The sequence below is a fragment of the Heptranchias perlo genome, chromosome 27 (assembly GCF_035084215.1).
Source record: "Heptranchias perlo isolate sHepPer1 chromosome 27, sHepPer1.hap1, whole genome shotgun sequence".
Taxonomy (NCBI): Eukaryota; Metazoa; Chordata; class Chondrichthyes; order Hexanchiformes; family Hexanchidae; genus Heptranchias; species Heptranchias perlo.
In genome coordinates this window covers 478058-498609 of record NC_090351.1, presented here as the reverse complement: position 1 = coordinate 498609, position 20552 = coordinate 478058, and the positions used below count along the sequence as shown (strand labels likewise).

General features: G+C 43.8%; 1 protein-coding gene across 1 annotated transcript in view; it reads left to right on the top strand.

Annotated features, from left to right (window-relative positions):
• Window positions 1–20552, top strand: part of LOC137344317 (FYVE, RhoGEF and PH domain-containing protein 2-like) — a 590021-nt gene that overhangs the window by 466762 nt on the left and 102707 nt on the right. Inside the window, exons 9-11 of the mRNA XM_068007178.1 lie at window positions 16252–16398; window positions 19421–19513; window positions 19600–19679. Of these exons, the coding sequence (XP_067863279.1) occupies window positions 16252–16398; window positions 19421–19513; window positions 19600–19679 (320 nt within the window). The remainder of the gene's footprint in view (window positions 1–16251; window positions 16399–19420; window positions 19514–19599; window positions 19680–20552) is intronic.

Here is a 20552-nt window from a genome sequence, read left to right as displayed (position 1 = left end):
CATCTGTCACTCTCTGTGTATCACTGATCTATCTATCACTCTCTCTGTGTAACACTGATCTATCTATCCCTCTCTGTGTGTCACTGATCTATCTATCACTCTCTGTGTATCACTGATCTATCTATCACTCTCTCTGTGTAATACTGATCTATCACTCTCTCTGTGTAACACTGATCTATCTATCACTCTCTGTGTAACACTGATCTATCTATCACTCTCTGTGTATCACTGATCTATCTGTCACTCCCTGTGTAACACTGATCTATCTATCACTCTCTGTGTATCACTGATCTGTCTATCACTCTCTCTGTGTAACACTGATCTATCTATCACTCCCTGTGTAACACTGATCTATCTATCACTCTCTGTGTATCACTGATCTATCTATCACTCTCTCTGTGTAACACTGATCTATCTCTCACTCTCTCTGTGTAACACTGATCTATCTATCAATCTCTCTGTGTAACACTGATCTATCTATCACTCCCTGTGTATCACTGATCTATCTATCACTCTCTCTGTGTAACACTGATCTATCTATCACTCTCTCTGTGTAACACTGATCTATCTATCACTCCCTGTGTATCACTGATCGATCTATCACTCTCTCTGTGTAACACTGATCTATCTATCACTCCCTGTGTAACACTGATCTATCTATCACTCTCTCTGTGTATCACTGATCTATCTATCACTCCCTGTGTATCACTGATCTATCTATCACTCTCTCTGTGTAACACTGATCTATCTATCACTACCTGTGTATCACTGATCTATCTATCACTCTCTCTGTGTAACACTGTTCTATCTATCACTCTCTCTGTGTAACACTGATCTATCTATCACTCCCTGTGTATCACTGATCTATCTATCACTCTCTCTGTGTAACACTGATCTATCTATCACTCCCTGTGTAACACTGATCTATCTATCACTCTCCCTGTGTATCACTGATCTATCTATCACTCTCTCTGTATCACTGATCTATCTATCACTCTCTGTGTATCACTGATCTATCCATCACTCTCTGTGTCTCACTGATCTATCTGTCACTCTCTCTGTATCACTGATCTATCTATCACTCTCTTTGTATCACTGATCTATCTATCACTCTCTCTGTATCACTGATCTATCTATCACTCTCTGTGTATCACTGATCTATCTGTCACTCTCTCTGTGTAACACTGATCTATCTATCACTCTCTGTGTATCACTGATCTATCTATCACTCTCTCTGTATCACTGATCTATCTATCACTCTCTCTGTGTAACACTGATCTATCTATCACTCTCTGTGTAACACTGATCTATCGATCACTCTCTCTGTGTATCACTGATCTATCTATCACTCTCTCGTGGTATCACTGATCTATCTATCACTCCCTGTGTAACACTGATCTATCTATCACTCTCTCTGTGTAACACTGATCTATCTATCACTCTCTCTGTGTAACACTGATCTATCTGTCACTCCCTGTGTATCACTGATCTATCTATCACTCTCTCTGTATCACTGATCTATCTATCACTCTCTGTGTATCACTGATCTATCTCTCACTCTCTGTGTATCACTGATCTATCCATCACTCTCTCTGTATCACTGATCTATCGATCACTCTCTGTGTATCACTGATCTATCTATCACTCTCTGTGTATCACTGATCTATCCATCACTCTCTGTGTCTCACTGATCTATCTGTCACTCTCTCTGTATCACTGATCTATCTATCACTCTCTTTGTATCACTGATCTATCTATCACTCTCTCTGTATCACTGATCTATCTATCACTCTCTGTGTATCACTGATCTATCTGTCACTCTCTCTGTGTAACACTGATCTATCTATCACTCTCTGTGTATCACTGATCTATCTATCACTCTCTCTGTATCACTGATCTATCTATCACTCTCTCTGTGTAACACTGATCTATCTATCACTCTCTGTGTAACACTGATCTATCGATCACTCTCTCTGTGTATCACTGATCTATCTATCACTCTCTCTGTGTATCACTGATCTATCTATCACTCCCTGTGTAACACTGATCTATCTATCACTCTCTCTGTGTAACACTGATCTATCTATCACTCTCTCTGTGTAACACTGATCTATCTGTCACTCCCTGTGTATCACTGATCTATCTATCACTCTCTCTGTGTAACACTGATCTATCTGTCACTCCCTGTGTATCACTGATCTATCTATCACTCTCTCTGTGTAACACTGATCTATCTGTCACTCCCTGTGTATCACTGATCTATCTATCACTCTCTCTGTGTAACACTGATCTATCTATCACTCTCTGTATCACTGATCTATCTATCACTCTCTGTGTATCACTGATCTATCTATCACTCTCTGTGTATCACTGATCTATCCATCACTCTCTCTGTATCACTGATCTATCTATCACTCTCTGTGTATCACTGATCTATCTATCACTCCCTGTGTATCACTGATCTATCTATCACTCTCTCTGTGTAACACTGATCTATCTATCACTCTCTCTGTGTAACACTGATCTATCTATCACTCCCTGTGTATCACTGATCTATCTATCACTCTCTCTGTGTAACACTGATCTATCTATCACTCCCTGTGTAACACTGATCTATCTATCACTCTCCCTGTGTATCACTGATCTATCTATCACTCTCTCTGTATCACTGATCTATCTATCACTCTCTGTGTATCACTGATCTATCCATCACTCTCTGTGTATCACTGATCTATCTGTCACTCTCTCTGTATCACTGATCTATCTATCACTCTCTGTGTATCACTGATCTATCTATCACTCTCTCTGTGTAACACTGATCTATCTATCACTCCCTGTGTAACACTGATCTATCTATCACTCCCTGTGTAACACTGATCTATCTATCACTCTCTCTGTGTAACACTGATCTATCTATCACTCTCTCTGTGTAACACTGATCTATCTATCACTCTCTGTGTAACACTGATCTATCTATAACAATCTCTGTGTAACACTGATCTATCTATCACTCTCTGTGTATCACTGATCTATCTATCACTCTCTGTGTATCACTGATCGATCTATCACTCTCTCTGTGTAACACTGATCTATCCATCACTCTCTCTGTGTAACACTGATCTATCTATCACTCTCTCTGTGTAACACTGATCTATCTATCACTCTCTCTGTGTAACACTGATCTATCTATCACTCCCTGTGTAACACTGATCTATCTATCACTCTCTCTGTGTAACACTGATCTACCTATCACTCTCTCTGTGTAACACTGATCTATCTATCACTCTCTCTGTGTAACACTGATCTATCTATCACTCTCTCAGTGTAACACTGATCTATCTATCACTCTGTGTAACACTGATCTATCTGTCACTCTCTCTGTGTAACACTGATCGATATATCATTCTCTCTGTGTATCACTGATCTATTTATCACTCTCTCTGTATCACTGATCTATCTATCACTCTCTGTGTATCACTGATCTATCTATCACTCTCTCTGTATCACTGATCTATCAATCACTCTCTGTGTATCACTGATCTGTCTATCACTCTCTGTGTATCACTGATCTATCTATCACTCTCTCTGTATCACTGATCTATCTATCACTCTCTGTGTATCACTGATCTATCTATCACTCTCTCTGTGTATCACTGATCTATCTGTCACTCTCTGTGTATCACTGATCTATCTATCACTCTCTCTGTGTAACACTGATCTATCTATCACTCTCTCTGTGTAACACTGATCTATCTATCACTCTCTGTGTATCACTGATCTATCTATCACTCTCTGTGTATCACTGATCTATCTATCACTCTCTCTGTATCACTGATCTATCTATCACTCTCTCTGTATCACTGATCTATCTATCACTCTCTGTGTATCACTGATCTATCTATCACTCTCTCTGTGTAACACTGATCTATCTATCACTCTCTGTGTATCACTGATCTATCTATCACTCTCTCTGTGTAACACTGATCTATCTATCACTCTCTGTGTAACACTGATCTATCTATCACTCTCTCCGTGTAACACTGATCTATCTATCACTCTCTGTGTATCACTGATCTATCTATCACTCTCTCTGTATCACAGATCTATCTATCACTCTCTCTGTGTAACACTGATCTATCTATCACTCTCTGTGTAACACTGATCTATCTATCACTCTCTCTGTGTATCACTGATCTATCTATCACTCTCTCTGTATCACTGATCTATCTATCACTCTCTCTGTGTAACACTGATCTATCTATCACTCTCTGTGTATCACTGATCTATCTATCACTCTCTCTTTGTATCACTGATCTATCTATCACTCCCTGTGTAACACTGATCTATCTATCACTCCCTGTGTAACACTGATCTATCTATCACTCTCTGTGTAACACTGATCTATCTGTCACTCTCTGTGTATCACTGATCTATCTATCACTCTCTCTGTGTAACACTGATCTATCTATCACTCTCTGTGCAACACTGATCTATCTATCACTCCCTGTGTAACACTGATCTATCCATCACTCTCTGTGTATCACTGATCTATCTATCACTCTCTCTGTGTAACACTGATCTATCTATCACTCTCTGTGTATCACTGATCTATCTATCACTCTCTCTGTGTAACACTGATCTATCTATCACTCTCTGTGTATCACTGATCTATCTATCACTCTCTCTGTATCACTGATCTATCTATCACTCTCTCTGTGTAACACTGATCTATCTATCACTCCCTGTGTAACACTGATCTATCTATCACTCTCTGTGTATCACTGATCTATCTATCACTCCCTGTGTAACACTGTTCTATCTATCACTCTCTGTGTAACACTGATCTATCTCTCACTCTCTGTGTATCACTGATCTATCTATCACTCTCTCTGTGTATCACTGATCTATCTATCACTCTCTCTGTGTTTCACTGATCTATCTATCACTCTCTCTGTATCACTGATCTATCTATCACTCCCTGTGTGACACTGATCTATCTATCACTCTCTGTGTATCACTGATCTATCTGTCACTCTCTCTGTATCACTGATCTGTCTATCACTCTCTGTGTAACACTGATCTATCTATCACTCTCTGTGTATCACTGATCTATCTATCACTCTCTCTGTGTAACATTGATCTATCTATCACTCTCTGTGTATCACTGATCTATCTATCACTCTCTCTGTGTAACACTGATCGATCCATCACTCTCTGTGTAACACTGATCTATCTATCACTCTCTGTGTATCACTGATCTATCTATCACTCTCTCTGTATCACTGATCTATCTATCACTCTCTCTGTGTAACACTGATCTATCTATCACTCTCTGTGTAACACTGATCTATCGATCACTCTCTCTGTGTATCACTGATCTATCTATCACTCTCTCGTGGTATCACTGATCTATCTATCACTCCCTGTGTAACACTGATCTATCTATCACTCTCTCTGTGTAACACTGATCTATCTATCACTCTCTCTGTGTAACACTGATCTATCTGTCACTCCCTGTGTATCACTGATCTATCTATCACTCTCTCTGTATCACTGATCTATCTATCACTCTCTGTGTATCACTGATCTATCTCTCACTCTCTGTGTATCACTGATCTATCCATCACTCTCTCTGTATCACTGATCTATCGATCACTCTCTGTGTATCACTGATCTATCTATCACTCTCTGTGTATCACTGATCTATCCATCACTCTCTGTGTCTCACTGATCTATCTGTCACTCTCTCTGTATCACTGATCTATCTATCACTCTCTTTGTATCACTGATCTATCTATCACTCTCTCTGTATCACTGATCTATCTATCACTCTCTGTGTATCACTGATCTATCTGTCACTCTCTCTGTGTAACACTGATCTATCTATCACTCTCTGTGTATCACTGATCTATCTATCACTCTCTCTGTATCACTGATCTATCTATCACTCTCTCTGTGTAACACTGATCTATCTATCACTCTCTGTGTAACACTGATCTATCGATCACTCTCTCTGTGTATCACTGATCTATCTATCACTCTCTCTGTGTGTCACTGATCTATCTATCACTCCCTGTGTAACACTGATCTATCTATCACTCTCTCTGTGTAACACTGATCTATCTATCACTCTCTCTGTGTAACACTGATCTATCTGTCACTCCCTGTGTATCACTGATCTATCTATCACTCTCTCTGTATCACTGATCTATCTATCACTCTCTGTGTATCACTGATCTATCTATCACTCTCTGTGTATCACTGATCTATCCATCACTCTCTCTGTATCACTGATCTATCTATCACTCTCTGTGTATCACTGATCTATCTATCACTCCCTGTGTATCACTGATCTATCTATCACTCTCTCTGTGTAACACTGATCTATCTATCACTCTCTCTGTGTAACACTGATCTATCTATCACTCCCTGTGTATCACTGATCTATCTATCACTCTCTCTGTGTAACACTGATCTATCTATCACTCCCTGTGTAACACTGATCTATCTATCACTCTCCCTGTGTATCACTGATCTATCTATCACTCTCTCTGTATCACTGATCTATCTATCACTCTCTGTGTATCACTGATCTATCCATCACTCTCTGTGTATCACTGATCTATCTGTCACTCTCTCTGTATCACTGATCTATCTATCACTCTCTGTGTATCACTGATCTATCTATCACTCTCTCTGTGTAACACTGATCTATCTATCACTCCCTGTGTAACACTGATCTATCTATCACTCCCTGTGTAACACTGATCTATCTATCACTCTCTCTGTGTAACACTGATCTATCTATCACTCTCTCTGTGTAACACTGATCTATCTATCACTCTCTGTGTAACACTGATCTATCTATAACAATCTCTGTGTAACACTGATCTATCTATCACTCTCTGTGTATCACTGATCTATCTATCACTCTCTGTGTATCACTGATCGATCTATCACTCTCTCTGTGTAACACTGATCTATCCATCACTCTCTCTGTGTAACACTGATCTATCTATCACTCTCTCTGTGTAACACTGATCTATCTATCACTCTCTCTGTGTAACACTGATCTATCTATCACTCCCTGTGTAACACTGATCTATCTATCACTCTCTCTGTGTAACACTGATCTACCTATCACTCTCTCTGTGTAACACTGATCTATCTATCACTCTCTCTGTGTAACACTGATCTATCTATCACTCTCTCAGTGTAACACTGATCTATCTATCACTCTGTGTAACACTGATCTATCTGTCACTCTCTCTGTGTAACACTGATCGATATATCATTCTCTCTGTGTATCACTGATCTATTTATCACTCTCTCTGTATCACTGATCTATCTATCACTCTCTGTGTATCACTGATCTATCTATCACTCTCTCTGTATCACTGATCTATCAATCACTCTCTGTGTATCACTGATCTGTCTATCACTCTCTGTGTATCACTGATCTATCTATCACTCTCTCTGTATCACTGATCTATCTATCACTCTCTGTGTATCACTGATCTATCTATCACTCTCTCTGTGTATCACTGATCTATCTGTCACTCTCTGTGTATCACTGATCTATCTATCACTCTCTCTGTGTAACACTGATCTATCTATCACTCTCTCTGTGTAACACTGATCTATCTATCACTCTCTGTGTATCACTGATCTATCTATCACTCTCTGTGTATCACTGATCTATCTATCACTCTCTCTGTATCACTGATCTATCTATCACTCTCTCTGTATCACTGATCTATCTATCACTCTCTGTGTATCACTGATCTATCTATCACTCTCTCTGTGTAACACTGATCTATCTATCACTCTCTGTGTATCACTGATCTATCTATCACTCTCTCTGTGTAACACTGATCTATCTATCACTCTCTGTGTAACACTGATCTATCTATCACTCTCTCCGTGTAACACTGATCTATCTATCACTCTCTGTGTATCACTGATCTATCTATCACTCTCTCTGTATCACAGATCTATCTATCACTCTCTCTGTGTAACACTGATCTATCTATCACTCTCTGTGTAACACTGATCTATCTATCACTCTCTCTGTGTATCACTGATCTATCTATCACTCTCTCTGTATCACTGATCTATCTATCACTCTCTCTGTGTAACACTGATCTATCTATCACTCTCTGTGTATCACTGATCTATCTATCACTCTCTCTTTGTATCACTGATCTATCTATCACTCCCTGTGTAACACTGATCTATCTATCACTCCCTGTGTAACACTGATCTATCTATCACTCTCTGTGTAACACTGATCTATCTGTCACTCTCTGTGTATCACTGATCTATCTATCACTCTCTCTGTGTAACACTGATCTATCTATCACTCTCTGTGCAACACTGATCTATCTATCACTCCCTGTGTAACACTGATCTATCCATCACTCTCTGTGTATCACTGATCTATCTATCACTCTCTCTGTGTAACACTGATCTATCTATCACTCTCTGTGTATCACTGATCTATCTATCACTCTCTCTGTGTAACACTGATCTATCTATCACTCTCTGTGTATCACTGATCTATCTATCACTCTCTCTGTATCACTGATCTATCTATCACTCTCTCTGTGTAACACTGATCTATCTATCACTCCCTGTGTAACACTGATCTATCTATCACTCTCTGTGTATCACTGATCTATCTATCACTCCCTGTGTAACACTGTTCTATCTATCACTCTCTGTGTAACACTGATCTATCTCTCACTCTCTGTGTATCACTGATCTATCTATCACTCTCTCTGTGTATCACTGATCTATCTATCACTCTCTCTGTGTTTCACTGATCTATCTATCACTCTCTCTGTATCACTGATCTATCTATCACTCCCTGTGTGACACTGATCTATCTATCACTCTCTGTGTATCACTGATCTATCTGTCACTCTCTCTGTATCACTGATCTGTCTATCACTCTCTGTGTAACACTGATCTATCTATCACTCTCTGTGTATCACTGATCTATCTATCACTCTCTCTGTGTAACATTGATCTATCTATCACTCTCTGTGTATCACTGATCTATCTATCACTCTCTCTGTGTAACACTGATCGATCCATCACTCTCTGTGTAACACTGATCTATCTATCACTCTCTCTCTGTAACACTGATCTATCTATCACTCTCTCTGTGTAACACTGATCTATCTGTCACTCTCTCTGTGTAACACTGATCTATCTATCACTCTCTGTGTATCACTGATCTATCTCTCACTCTCTGTGTATCACTGATCTATCCATCACTCTCTCTGTATCACTGATCTATCGATCACTCTCTGTGTATCACTGATCTATCTGTCACTCTCTGTGTATCACTGATCTATCCATCACTCTCTGTGTCTCACTGATCTATCTGTCACTCTCTCTGTATCACTGATCTATCTATCACTCTCTTTGTATCACTGATCTATCTATCACTCTCTCTGTATCACTGATCTATCTATCACTCTCTGTGTATCACTGATCTATCTGTCACTCTCTCTGTGTAACACTGATCTATCTATCACTCTCTGTGTATCACTGATCTATCTATCACTCTCTCTGTATCACTGATCTATCTATCACTCTCTCTGTGTAACACTGATCTATCTATCACTCTCTGTGTAACACTGATCTATCGATCACTCTCTCTGTGTATCACTGATCTATCTATCACTCTCTCTGTGTATCACTGATCTATCTATCACTCCCTGTGTAACACTGATCTATCTATCACTCTCTCTGTGTAACACTGATCTATCTATCACTCTCTCTGTGTAACACTGATCTATCTGTCACTCCCTGTGTATCACTGATCTATCTATCACTCTCTCTGTATCACTGATCTATCTATCACTCTCTGTGTATCACTGATCTATCTATCACTCTCTGTGTATCACTGATCTATCCATCACTCTCTCTGTATCACTGATCTATCTATCACTCTCTGTGTATCACTGATCTATCTATCACTCCCTGTGTGTCACTGATCTATCTATCACTCTCTCTGTGTAACACTGATCTATCTATCACTCTCTCTGTGTAACACTGATCTATCTATCACTCCCTGTGTATCACTGATCTATCTATCACTCTCTCTGTGTAACACTGATCTATCTATCACTCCCTGTGTAACACTGATCTATCTATCACTCTCCCTGTGTATCACTGATCTATCTATCACTCTCTCTGTATCACTGATCTATCTATCACTCTCTGTGTATCACTGATCTATCCATCACTCTCTGTGTATCACTGATCTATCTGTCACTCTCTCTGTATCACTGATCTATCTATCACTCTCTGTGTATCACTGATCTATCTATCACTCTCTCTGTGTAACACTGATCTATCTATCACTCCCTGTGTAACACTGATCTATCTATCACTCCCTGTGTAACACTGATCTATCTATCACTCTCTCTGTGTAACACTGATCTATCTATCACTCTCTCTGTGTAACACTGATCTATCTATCACTCTCTGTGTAACACTGATCTATCTATAACAATCTCTGTGTAACACTGATCTATCTATCACTCTCTGTGTATCACTGATCTATCTATCACTCTCTGTGTATCACTGATCGATCTATCACTCTCTCTGTGTAACACTGATCTATCCATCACTCTCTCTGTGTAACACTGATCTATCTATCACTCTCTCTGTGTAACACTGATCTATCTATCACTCTCTCTGTGTAACACTGATCTATCTATCACTCCCTGTGTAACACTGATCTATCTATCACTCTCTCTGTGTAACACTGATCTACCTATCACTCTCTCTGTGTAACACTGATCTATCTATCACTCTCTCTGTGTAACACTGATCTATCTATCACTCTCTCAGTGTAACACTGATCTATCTATCACTCTGTGTAACACTGATCTATCTGTCACTCTCTCTGTGTAACACTGATCGATATATCATTCTCTCTGTGTATCACTGATCTATTTATCACTCTCTCTGTATCACTGATCTATCTATCACTCTCTGTGTATCACTGATCTATCTATCACTCTCTCTGTATCACTGATCTATCAATCACTCTCTGTGTATCACTGATCTGTCTATCACTCTCTGTGTATCACTGATCTATCTATCACTCTCTCTGTATCACTGATCTATCTATCACTCTCTGTGTATCACTGATCTATCTATCACTCTCTCTGTGTATCACTGATCTATCTGTCACTCTCTGTGTATCACTGATCTATCTATCACTCTCTCTGTGTAACACTGATCTATCTATCACTCTCTCTGTGTAACACTGATCTATCTATCACTCTCTGTGTATCACTGATCTATCTATCACTCTCTGTGTATCACTGATCTATCGATCACTCTCTCTGTATCACTGATCTATCTATCACTCTCTCTGTATCACTGATCTATCTATCACTCTCTGTGTATCACTGATCTATCTATCACTCTCTCTGTGTAACACTGATCTATCTATCACTCTCTGTGTATCACTGATCTATCTATCACTCTCTCTGTGTAACACTGATCTATCTATCACTCTCTGTGTATCACTGATCTATCTATCACTCTCTCTGTATCACAGATCTATCTATCACTCTCTCTGTGTAACACTGATCTATCTATCACTCTCTGTGTAACACTGATCTATCTATCACTCTCTCTGTGTATCACTGATCTATCTATCACTCTCTCTGTATCACTGATCTATCTATCACTCTCTCTGTGTAACACTGATCTATCTATCACTCTCTGTGTATCACTGATCTATCTATCACTCTCTCTTTGTATCACTGATCTATCTATCACTCCCTGTGTAACACTGATCTATCTATCACTCCCTGTGTAACACTGATCTATCTATCACTCTCTGTGTAACACTGATCTATCTGTCACTCTCTGTGTATCACTGATCTATCTATCACTCTCTCTGTGTAACACTGATCTATCTATCACTCTCTGTGCAACACTGATCTATCTATCACTCCCTGTGTAACACTGATCTATCCATCACTCTCTGTGTATCACTGATCTATCTATCACTCTCTCTGTGTAACACTGATCTATCTATCACTCTCTGTGTATCACTGATCTATCTATCACTCTCTCTGTGTAACACTGATCTATCTATCACTCTCTGTGTATCACTGATCTATCTATCACTCTCTCTGTATCACTGATCTATCGATCACTCTCTCTGTGTAACACTGATCTATCTATCACTCCCTGTGTAACACTGATCTATCTATCACTCTCTGTGTATCACTGATCTATCTATCACTCCCTGTGTAACACTGTTCTATCTATCACTCTCTGTGTAACACTGATCTATCTCTCACTCTCTGTGTATCACTGATCTATCTATCACTCTCTCTGTGTATCACTGATCTATCTATCACTCTCTCTGTGTTTCACTGATCTATCTATCACTCTCTCTGTATCACTGATCTATCTATCACTCCCTGTGTGACACTGATCTATCTATCACTCTCTGTGTATCACTGATCTATCTGTCACTCTCTCTGTATCACTGATCTGTCTATCACTCTCTGTGTAACACTGATCCATCTATCACTCTCTGTGTATCACTGATCTATCTATCACTCTCTCTGTGTAACATTGATCTATCTATCACTCTCTGTGTATCACTGATCTATCTATCACTCTCTCTGTGTAACACTGATCGATCCATCACTCTCTGTGTAACACTGATCTATCTATCACTCTCTCTCTGTAACACTGATCTATCTATCACTCTCTCTGTGTAACACTGATCTATCTGTCACTCTCTCTGTGTAACACTGATCTATCTATCACTCTCTCTGTGTAACACTGATCTATCTATCACTCTCTCTGTGTAACACTGATCTATCTATCACTCTCTCTGTGTAACACTGTTCTATCTGTCACTCTCTCTGTGTAACACTGATCTATCTATCACTCTCTCCGTGTAACACTGATCTATCTATCACTCTCTCTGTGTAACACTGATCTATCTATCACTCTCTCTGTGTAACACTGATCTATCGATCACTCTCTGTGTTACACTGATCTATCTATCACTCTCTCTGTGTATCACTGATCTAACCATCACTCTCTGTGTAACACTGATCTATCTATCACTCTCTCTGTGTAACACTGATCTATCTATCACTCTCTCTGTATCACTGATCTATCTATCACTCCCTGTGTAACACTGATCTATCTATCACTCTCTCTGTGTCACACTGATCTATCTGTCACTCTCTGTGTATCACTGATCTATCTATCACTCTCTCTGTGTAACACTGATCTATCTATCACTCCCTGTGTAACACTGATCTATCTATCACTCTCTGTGTATCACTGATCTGTCTTTCACTCTCTCTGTGTAACACTGATCTATCTATCACTCCCTGTGTAACACTGATCTATCTCTCACTCTCTGTGTATCACTGATCTATCTATCACTCTCTCTGTGTAACACTGATCTATCTCTCACTCTCTCTGTGTAACACTGATCTATCTATCACTCTCTCTGTGTATCACTGATCTATCTATCACTCCCTGTGTATCACTGATCTATCTATCACTCTCTCTGTGTAACACTGATCGATCTATCACTCCCTGTGTATCACTGATCTATCTATCACTCTCTCTGTGTAACACTGATCTATCTATCACTCCCTGTGTAACACTGATCTATCTATCACTCTCTCTGTGTAACACTGATCTATCTCTCACTCTCTGTGTAACACTGATCTATCTATCACTCTCTCTGTGTGACACTGATCTATCTATCACTCTCTGTGTAACACTGATCTATCTATCACTCTCTCTGTGTAACACTGATCTATCTATCACTCTCTCTGTGTAACACTGATCTATCTCTCACTCTCTGTGTAACACTGATCTATCGATCACTCTCTCTGTGTGACACTGATCTATCTATCACTCTCTGTGTAACACTGATCTATCTATCACTCTCTCTGTGTGACACTGATCTATCTATCACTCTGTCTGTGTAACACTGATCTATCTATCACTCTCTGTGTAACACTGATCTATCTATCACTCTCTGTGTAACACTGATCTATCTATCACTCTCTCTGTGTAACACTGATCTATCTATCACTCTCTCTGTGTATCACTGATCTATCTATCACTCTCTGTGTAACACTGATCTATCTATCACTCTCTGTGTAACACTGATCTATCTATCACTCTCTGTGTAACACTGATCTATCTATCACTCTCTCTGTGTAACACTGATCTATCTATCACTCTCTGTGTAACACTGATCTATCTATCACTCTCTCTGTGTAACACTGATCTATCTATCACTCTCTGTGTAACACTGATCTATCTATCACTCTCTGTGTAACACTGATCTATCTATCACTCTCTGTGTAACACTGATCTATCTATCACTCTCTGTGTAACACTGATCTATCTATCACTCTCTGTGTAACACTGATCTATCTATCACTCTCTCTGTGTAACACTGATCTATCTATCACTCTCTCTGTGTATCACTGATCTATCTCTCACTCTCTGTGTAACACTGATCTATCTATCACTCTCTGTGTAACACTGATCTATCTATCACTCTCTGTGTAACACTGATCTATCTATCACTCTCTGTGTAACACTGATCTATCTATCACTCTCTGTGTAACACTGATCTATCTATCACTCTCTCTGTGTAACACTGATCTATCTATCACTCTCTGTTTAACACTGATCTATCTATCACTCTCTCTGTGTAACACTGATCTATCTATCACTCTCTGTGTAACACTGATCAATCTATCACTCTCTGTGTAACACTGATCTATCTATCACTCTCTCTGTGTAACACTGATCTATCTATCACTCTCTGTGTAACACTGATCTATCTATCACTCTCTGTGTAACACTGATCTATCTATCACTCTCTGTGTAACACTGATCTATCTATCACTCTCTGTGTAACACTGATCTATCTATCACTCTCTGTGTAACACTGATCTATCTATCACTCTCTGTGTAACACTGATCTATCTATCACTCTCTGTGTAACACTGATCTATCTATCACTCTCTGTGTAACACTGATCTATCTATCACTCTCTGTGTAACACTGATCTATCTATCACTCTCTGTGTATCACTGATCTATCTATCACTCTCTGTGTAACACTGATCTATCTATCACTCTCTCTGTGTAACACTGATCTATCTATCACTCTCTCTCTGTAACACTGATCTATCTATCACTCTCTCTGTGTAACACTGATCTATCTATCACTCTCTGTGTAACACTGATCTATCTATCACTCTCTGTGTAACACTGATCTATGTCTCCCTCGCTCTGTGTATCACTGATCTATCTGTCACTCTCTGTGTAACACTGATCTATCTGTCACTCTCTGTGTAACACTGATCTATCTATCACTCTCTGTGTAACACTGATCTATCTATCACTCTCTGTGTAACACTGATCTATGTCTCCCTCTCTCTGTGTATCACTGATCTATCTATCACTCTCTGTGTAACACTGATCTATCTATCACTCTCTGTGTATCACTGATCTATCTATCACTCTCTGTGTAACACTGATCTATCTATCACTCTCTGTGTATCACTGATCTATCTATCACTCTCTGTGTAACACTGATCTATCTATCACTCTCTGTGTAACACTGATCTATCTATCACTCTCTGTGTAACACTGATCTATCTATCACTCTCTGTGTATCACTGATCTATCTATCACTCTCTGTGTATCACTGATCTATCTATCACTCTCTGTGTAACACTGATCTATCTATCACTCTCTGTGTAACACTGATCTATCTATCACTCTCTGTGTAACACTGATCTATGTCTCCCTCTCTCTGTGTAACACTGATCTATCTATCACTCTCTGTGTATCACTGATCTATCTATCACTCTCTGTGTATCACTGATCTATCTATCACTCTCTGTGTATCACTGATCTATCTATCACTCTCTGTGTAACACTGATCTATCTATCACTCTCTCTGTGTAACACTGATCTATCTATCACTCTCTCTGTGTAACACTGATCTATCTCTCACTCTCTGTGTATCACTGATCTATCTATCACTCTCTGTGTATCACTGATCTATCTATCACTCCCTGTGTAACACTGATCTATCTGTCACTCTCTCTGTGTAACACTGATCTATCTATCACTCTCTGTGTAACACTGATCTATGTCTCCCTCTCTCTGTGTAACACTGTTTTATCTATCTGATGTCTCTCAGGAGAAGCAGGAGAAGATGTGGGACATTTATGAAATGCTGGGTGGAGATGAAGACATCGTCGACCCTTCGACTGAGCTAATAAAGGAAGGTCCCATCCTGAAAGTGTCCGTCCGATCTAACTCTGCGAAGGAGAGGCATCTCTTTCTAGTATGTTGGAGTGATCAGTGGCGTTCTGTTCCAGTAGATACCTGTGCCCTTTCTGTCTGGGCTTTTCTACGTACCTGATTCATGTTGATAGATCGATCTATTCTGCCCACTTCCTCCAATATTCCTGTCCACCAAACCCCTCTCCCCTTTTCCCTCAGTCTCCCCTTTTCGCCCCCTAACCTCCCCCCCCCACCCCATTCTCTCACCAATAACCTGCTCACCGATGCTCAGTTTGGGTTCCGCCAGGACCACTCGGCTCCAGACCTCATTACAGCCTTGGTCCAAACATGGACAAAAGAGCTGAATTCCAGAGGTGAGGTGAGAGTGACTGCCCTTGACATCAAGGCAGCATTTGACCGAGTGTGACACCAAGGAGTCCTCGTAAAATTGAAGTCAATGGGAATCAGGGGGAAAACTCTCCAGTGGCTGGAGTCATACCTAGCACAAAGGAAGATGGTAGTGGTTGTTGGAGGCCAATCATCTCAGCCCCAGGCATTGCTGCAGGAGTTCCTCAAGGCAGTGTCCTAGGCCCAAACATCGTTAGCTGCTTCATCAATGACCTTCCCTCCATCATAAGGTCAGAAATGGGGATGTTCGCTGATGATTGCACAGTGTTCAGTTCCATTCACAACCCCTCAAATAATGAAGCAGTCTGAGCCCGCATGCAGCAAGACCTGGACAACATCCAGGGTTGGGCTGATAAGTGGCAAGTAACATTCGCACCAGATAAGTGTCAGGCAATGACCATCTCCAACAAGAGAGAGTCTAACCACCTCCCCTTGACATTCAACGGCATTACCATCGCCGAATCCCCCACCATCAATATCCTGGGGGGTCACCATTGACCAGAAACTTAACTGGACCAGCCACATAAATACTGTGGCCACAAGAGCAGGTCAGAGGCTGGACCTGTGTATCTGCAGTCGTACACATACCTGCGGGGGTCCCCTCCTGTCACTCCCCGGAGCGGGGATTCTCTCTCCATCATTCCCCGGGGGGAGGGGGACTCTCCCCGTCATTCCCCGGGGGGAGGGGCACTCTCCTCGTCATTCCCTGGGGGTGGGTCTCTCCCCGTCACTTCCCGGGGGGAGGGGGACTCTCCCCGTCATTCCCTGGTGGTGGGTCTCTCCTCGTTGCTTCCCGGGGGGAGGGGGACTCTCCCCGTCATTCCCTGGGGGTGGGTTTCTCCCCGTCATTCCCTGGGGGTGGGGGTGGAGGCTCACCCCACCACTCCCCGGGGTTGGGGGGGGGGGGTAGAATCTTCCCATCTCTCCCGGGGGGCGGGGAAATTCTCCCAGTGGGTGGATTCTCCCCATCACTCCCTGGGGGACTCTCCCCATCACTCCCTGGGGTGACTCTCCCTATCACTCCCTGGGGGGACTCTCCCTATCACTCCCTGGGGTGACTCTCCCTATCACTCCCTGGGGGGACTCTCCCTATCACTCCCTTTGGGGGGGAATCTCCCCGTCACTCCTGGAGGGGGATGGATCAAGCTCGCGGGGTTGGGGATCGAGCTGGGGGGGTTCGAGCCGGGGGGATCAAGTTGGGGGGATCGAGTTGGGGCAGGATCAAGCTGGGCGGGGGGGATCGAGTTGGGGAAAGATCAAGCTGGGGCATCGAGTTGGGGAGGATCGAGCCGAGGGATCAAGTTGGGGGGATCGAGCTGGGGGGATCGAGTTGGGGGAGGATCGAGTTGGGGGGATCGAGTTGGGGAGGATCGATTTGGGGGAGGATTGAGCCGGGGGATCGAGTTGGGGGGATCGAGCAGGGGGATCGAACCGGGGGATCGAGTTGGGGGGGGGGGGGGAGAATTGAGCAGGGGGATCGAGTTGGAGTGATCGAGTTGGGGGGGGATTGAGCAGGGGGATCGAGCTGGTGGATCAAGTTTGGGGGGATCGAGTTGAGGGGATCGAGTTGGGGGGTATCGACTTGGGGGGGGGATCGAGCAGGGGGATCGAACCGGGGGATCGAGGTGGGGAGGATTGAGTTGGGGGATTGAGTTGGGGGATTGAGTTGGGGGATTGAGTTGGGGGATTGAGTTGGGGGATTGAGTTGGGGAGGATTGAGTTGGGGGGGATTGAGTTGGGGGATTGAGTTGGGGAGGATTGAGTTGGGGGGGATTGAGTTGGGGGGGATTGAGTTGGGGGATTGAGTTGGGGGATATTGAGTTGGGGGATTGAGTTGGGGAGGATTGAGTTGGGGGGGATTGAGTTGGGGGGGATTGAGTTGGGGGGGATTGAGTTGGGGGATTGAGTTGGGGGATATTGAGTTGGGGGGGATTGAGTTGGGGGGGATTGAGTTGGGGGGGATTGAGTTGGGGGGGATTGAGTTGGGGGGGATTGAGTTGGGGGGGATTGAGTTGGGGGGGATTGAGTTGGGGGGGATTGAGTTGGGGGGGATTGAGTTGGGGGATTGAGTTGGGGAGGATTGAGTTGGGGGGGATTGAGTTGGGGGGGATTGAGTTGGGGGATTGAGTTGGGGAGGATTGAGTTGGGGGATTGAGTTGGGGAGGATTGAGTTGGGGGGGATTGAGTTGGGGGGGATTGAGTTGGGGGGGATTGAGTTGGGGGATTGAGTTGGAGGATTGAGTTGGGGGGGATTGAGTTGGGGGATTGAGTTGGGGGGGATTGAGTTGGGGGATTGAGTTGGGGGATTGAGTTGGGGGGGATTGAGTTGGGGGGGATTGAGTTGGGGGGGGATCGAGTTGGGGGGGATCGAGTTGGGGGATCGAGTTGGGGAGGATTGAGTTGGGGGGGATTGAGTTGGGGGATTGAGTTGGGGGGGATTGAGTTGGGGGGGATTGAGTTGGGGGATTGAGTTGGGGGGGATTGAGTTGGGGGATTGAGTTGGGGGGGATTGAGTTGGGGGGGATCGAGTTGGGGGGGGATCGAGTTGGGGGGGATCGAGTTGGGGGGGATCAAGTTGGGGGGGATCGAGTTGGGGGGGATCGAGCCGGGGGGGATCAAGCCGCCTCCCCCTCTCCTCACCCCCCCAGATCTCATTGCTCTGTGTTTTATTTCAGTTGAACAACATGCTCCTTTACTGCTCCCCGAAGCTGAGTCTGGGAGGTTCACGGTTCACAGTTCGGGTCAAGCTGCTCGCTGAATCCATGCAGGTTGTTACTGTTTGCTCAGAGAATTCTTCAGCTGGGGTCTGGCATCCCCGACACTGACCCTGACCTTCACTCCCATTGCTTTACAGGTCAAGGAGATGAGTGATGCTGAGGGGCGGCTCTGCTTCCTGGTCTCAGGAAAACAGCGATCACTGGAACTCCAGGCCAGGTAGGAGCAGCCTGAGCACCCACCCACCCCCCAGACTGTGGTACAGGCCAGCAACCATCTCCCCCCCCTCCCCAGACTGTGGTACAGGCCAAGAACCACCCCCCCCCCCCCCACCCCAGACTGTGGTACAGGCCAGGAACAACCCGCCCCCCCCCCCCCCCCCCCAGATCGTGGTACAGGCCAGCACCCATCTCCCCCCCCTCCCCAGACTGTGGTACAGGCCAGGAACCACCCCCAGTTTGGGAGAGGAGGTTTCTGGGGGCGGGGGGAGGCGGGGAGGGTCCTGGGGGATTGTTTGTGGCGGGGAAGGGACCTGGGGGGTGGTTTGGGGGGGGGAAGGGTCGTGGGGGAGAGGGTCCTGGGGGGGGATCTTGGGGAGAGGGTCCTAGGGGGATCCTGGGGGGGAGGGTCCTGGGGGAGAGGGTCCTGGGGATGGGGTCCTGGTGTGGGGGTGCTGGGGGGGTCCTGGGGAAGAGGTTCCTGTGGGGTGGGGGTGCCTGGGGGAGAGGGTCCTAGGGGAGGGTCCTGGGGGAGGGTCCTGGGGGAGGGTCCTGGGGGAGGGTCGTGGGGGAGGGTCGTGGGGGAGGGTCGTGGGGGAGGGTCCTGTGCGGGGAGGGTCCTAGGGGAGGGTCCTGGGGGAGGGTCCTGGGGGAGGGTCCAGGGGGAGGGTCGTGGGGGAGGGTCGTGGGGGAGGGTCCTAGGGGAGGGTCCTGTGCGGGGAGGGTCCTAGGGGAGGGTCCTGGGGGAGGGTCCTGGGGGAGGGTCGTGGGGGAGGGTCCTGTGCGGGGAGGGTCCTAGGGGAGGGTCCTGGGGGAGGGTCCTAGGGGAGGGTCCTGGGGGAGGGTCGTGGGGGAGGGTCGTGGGGGAGGGTCC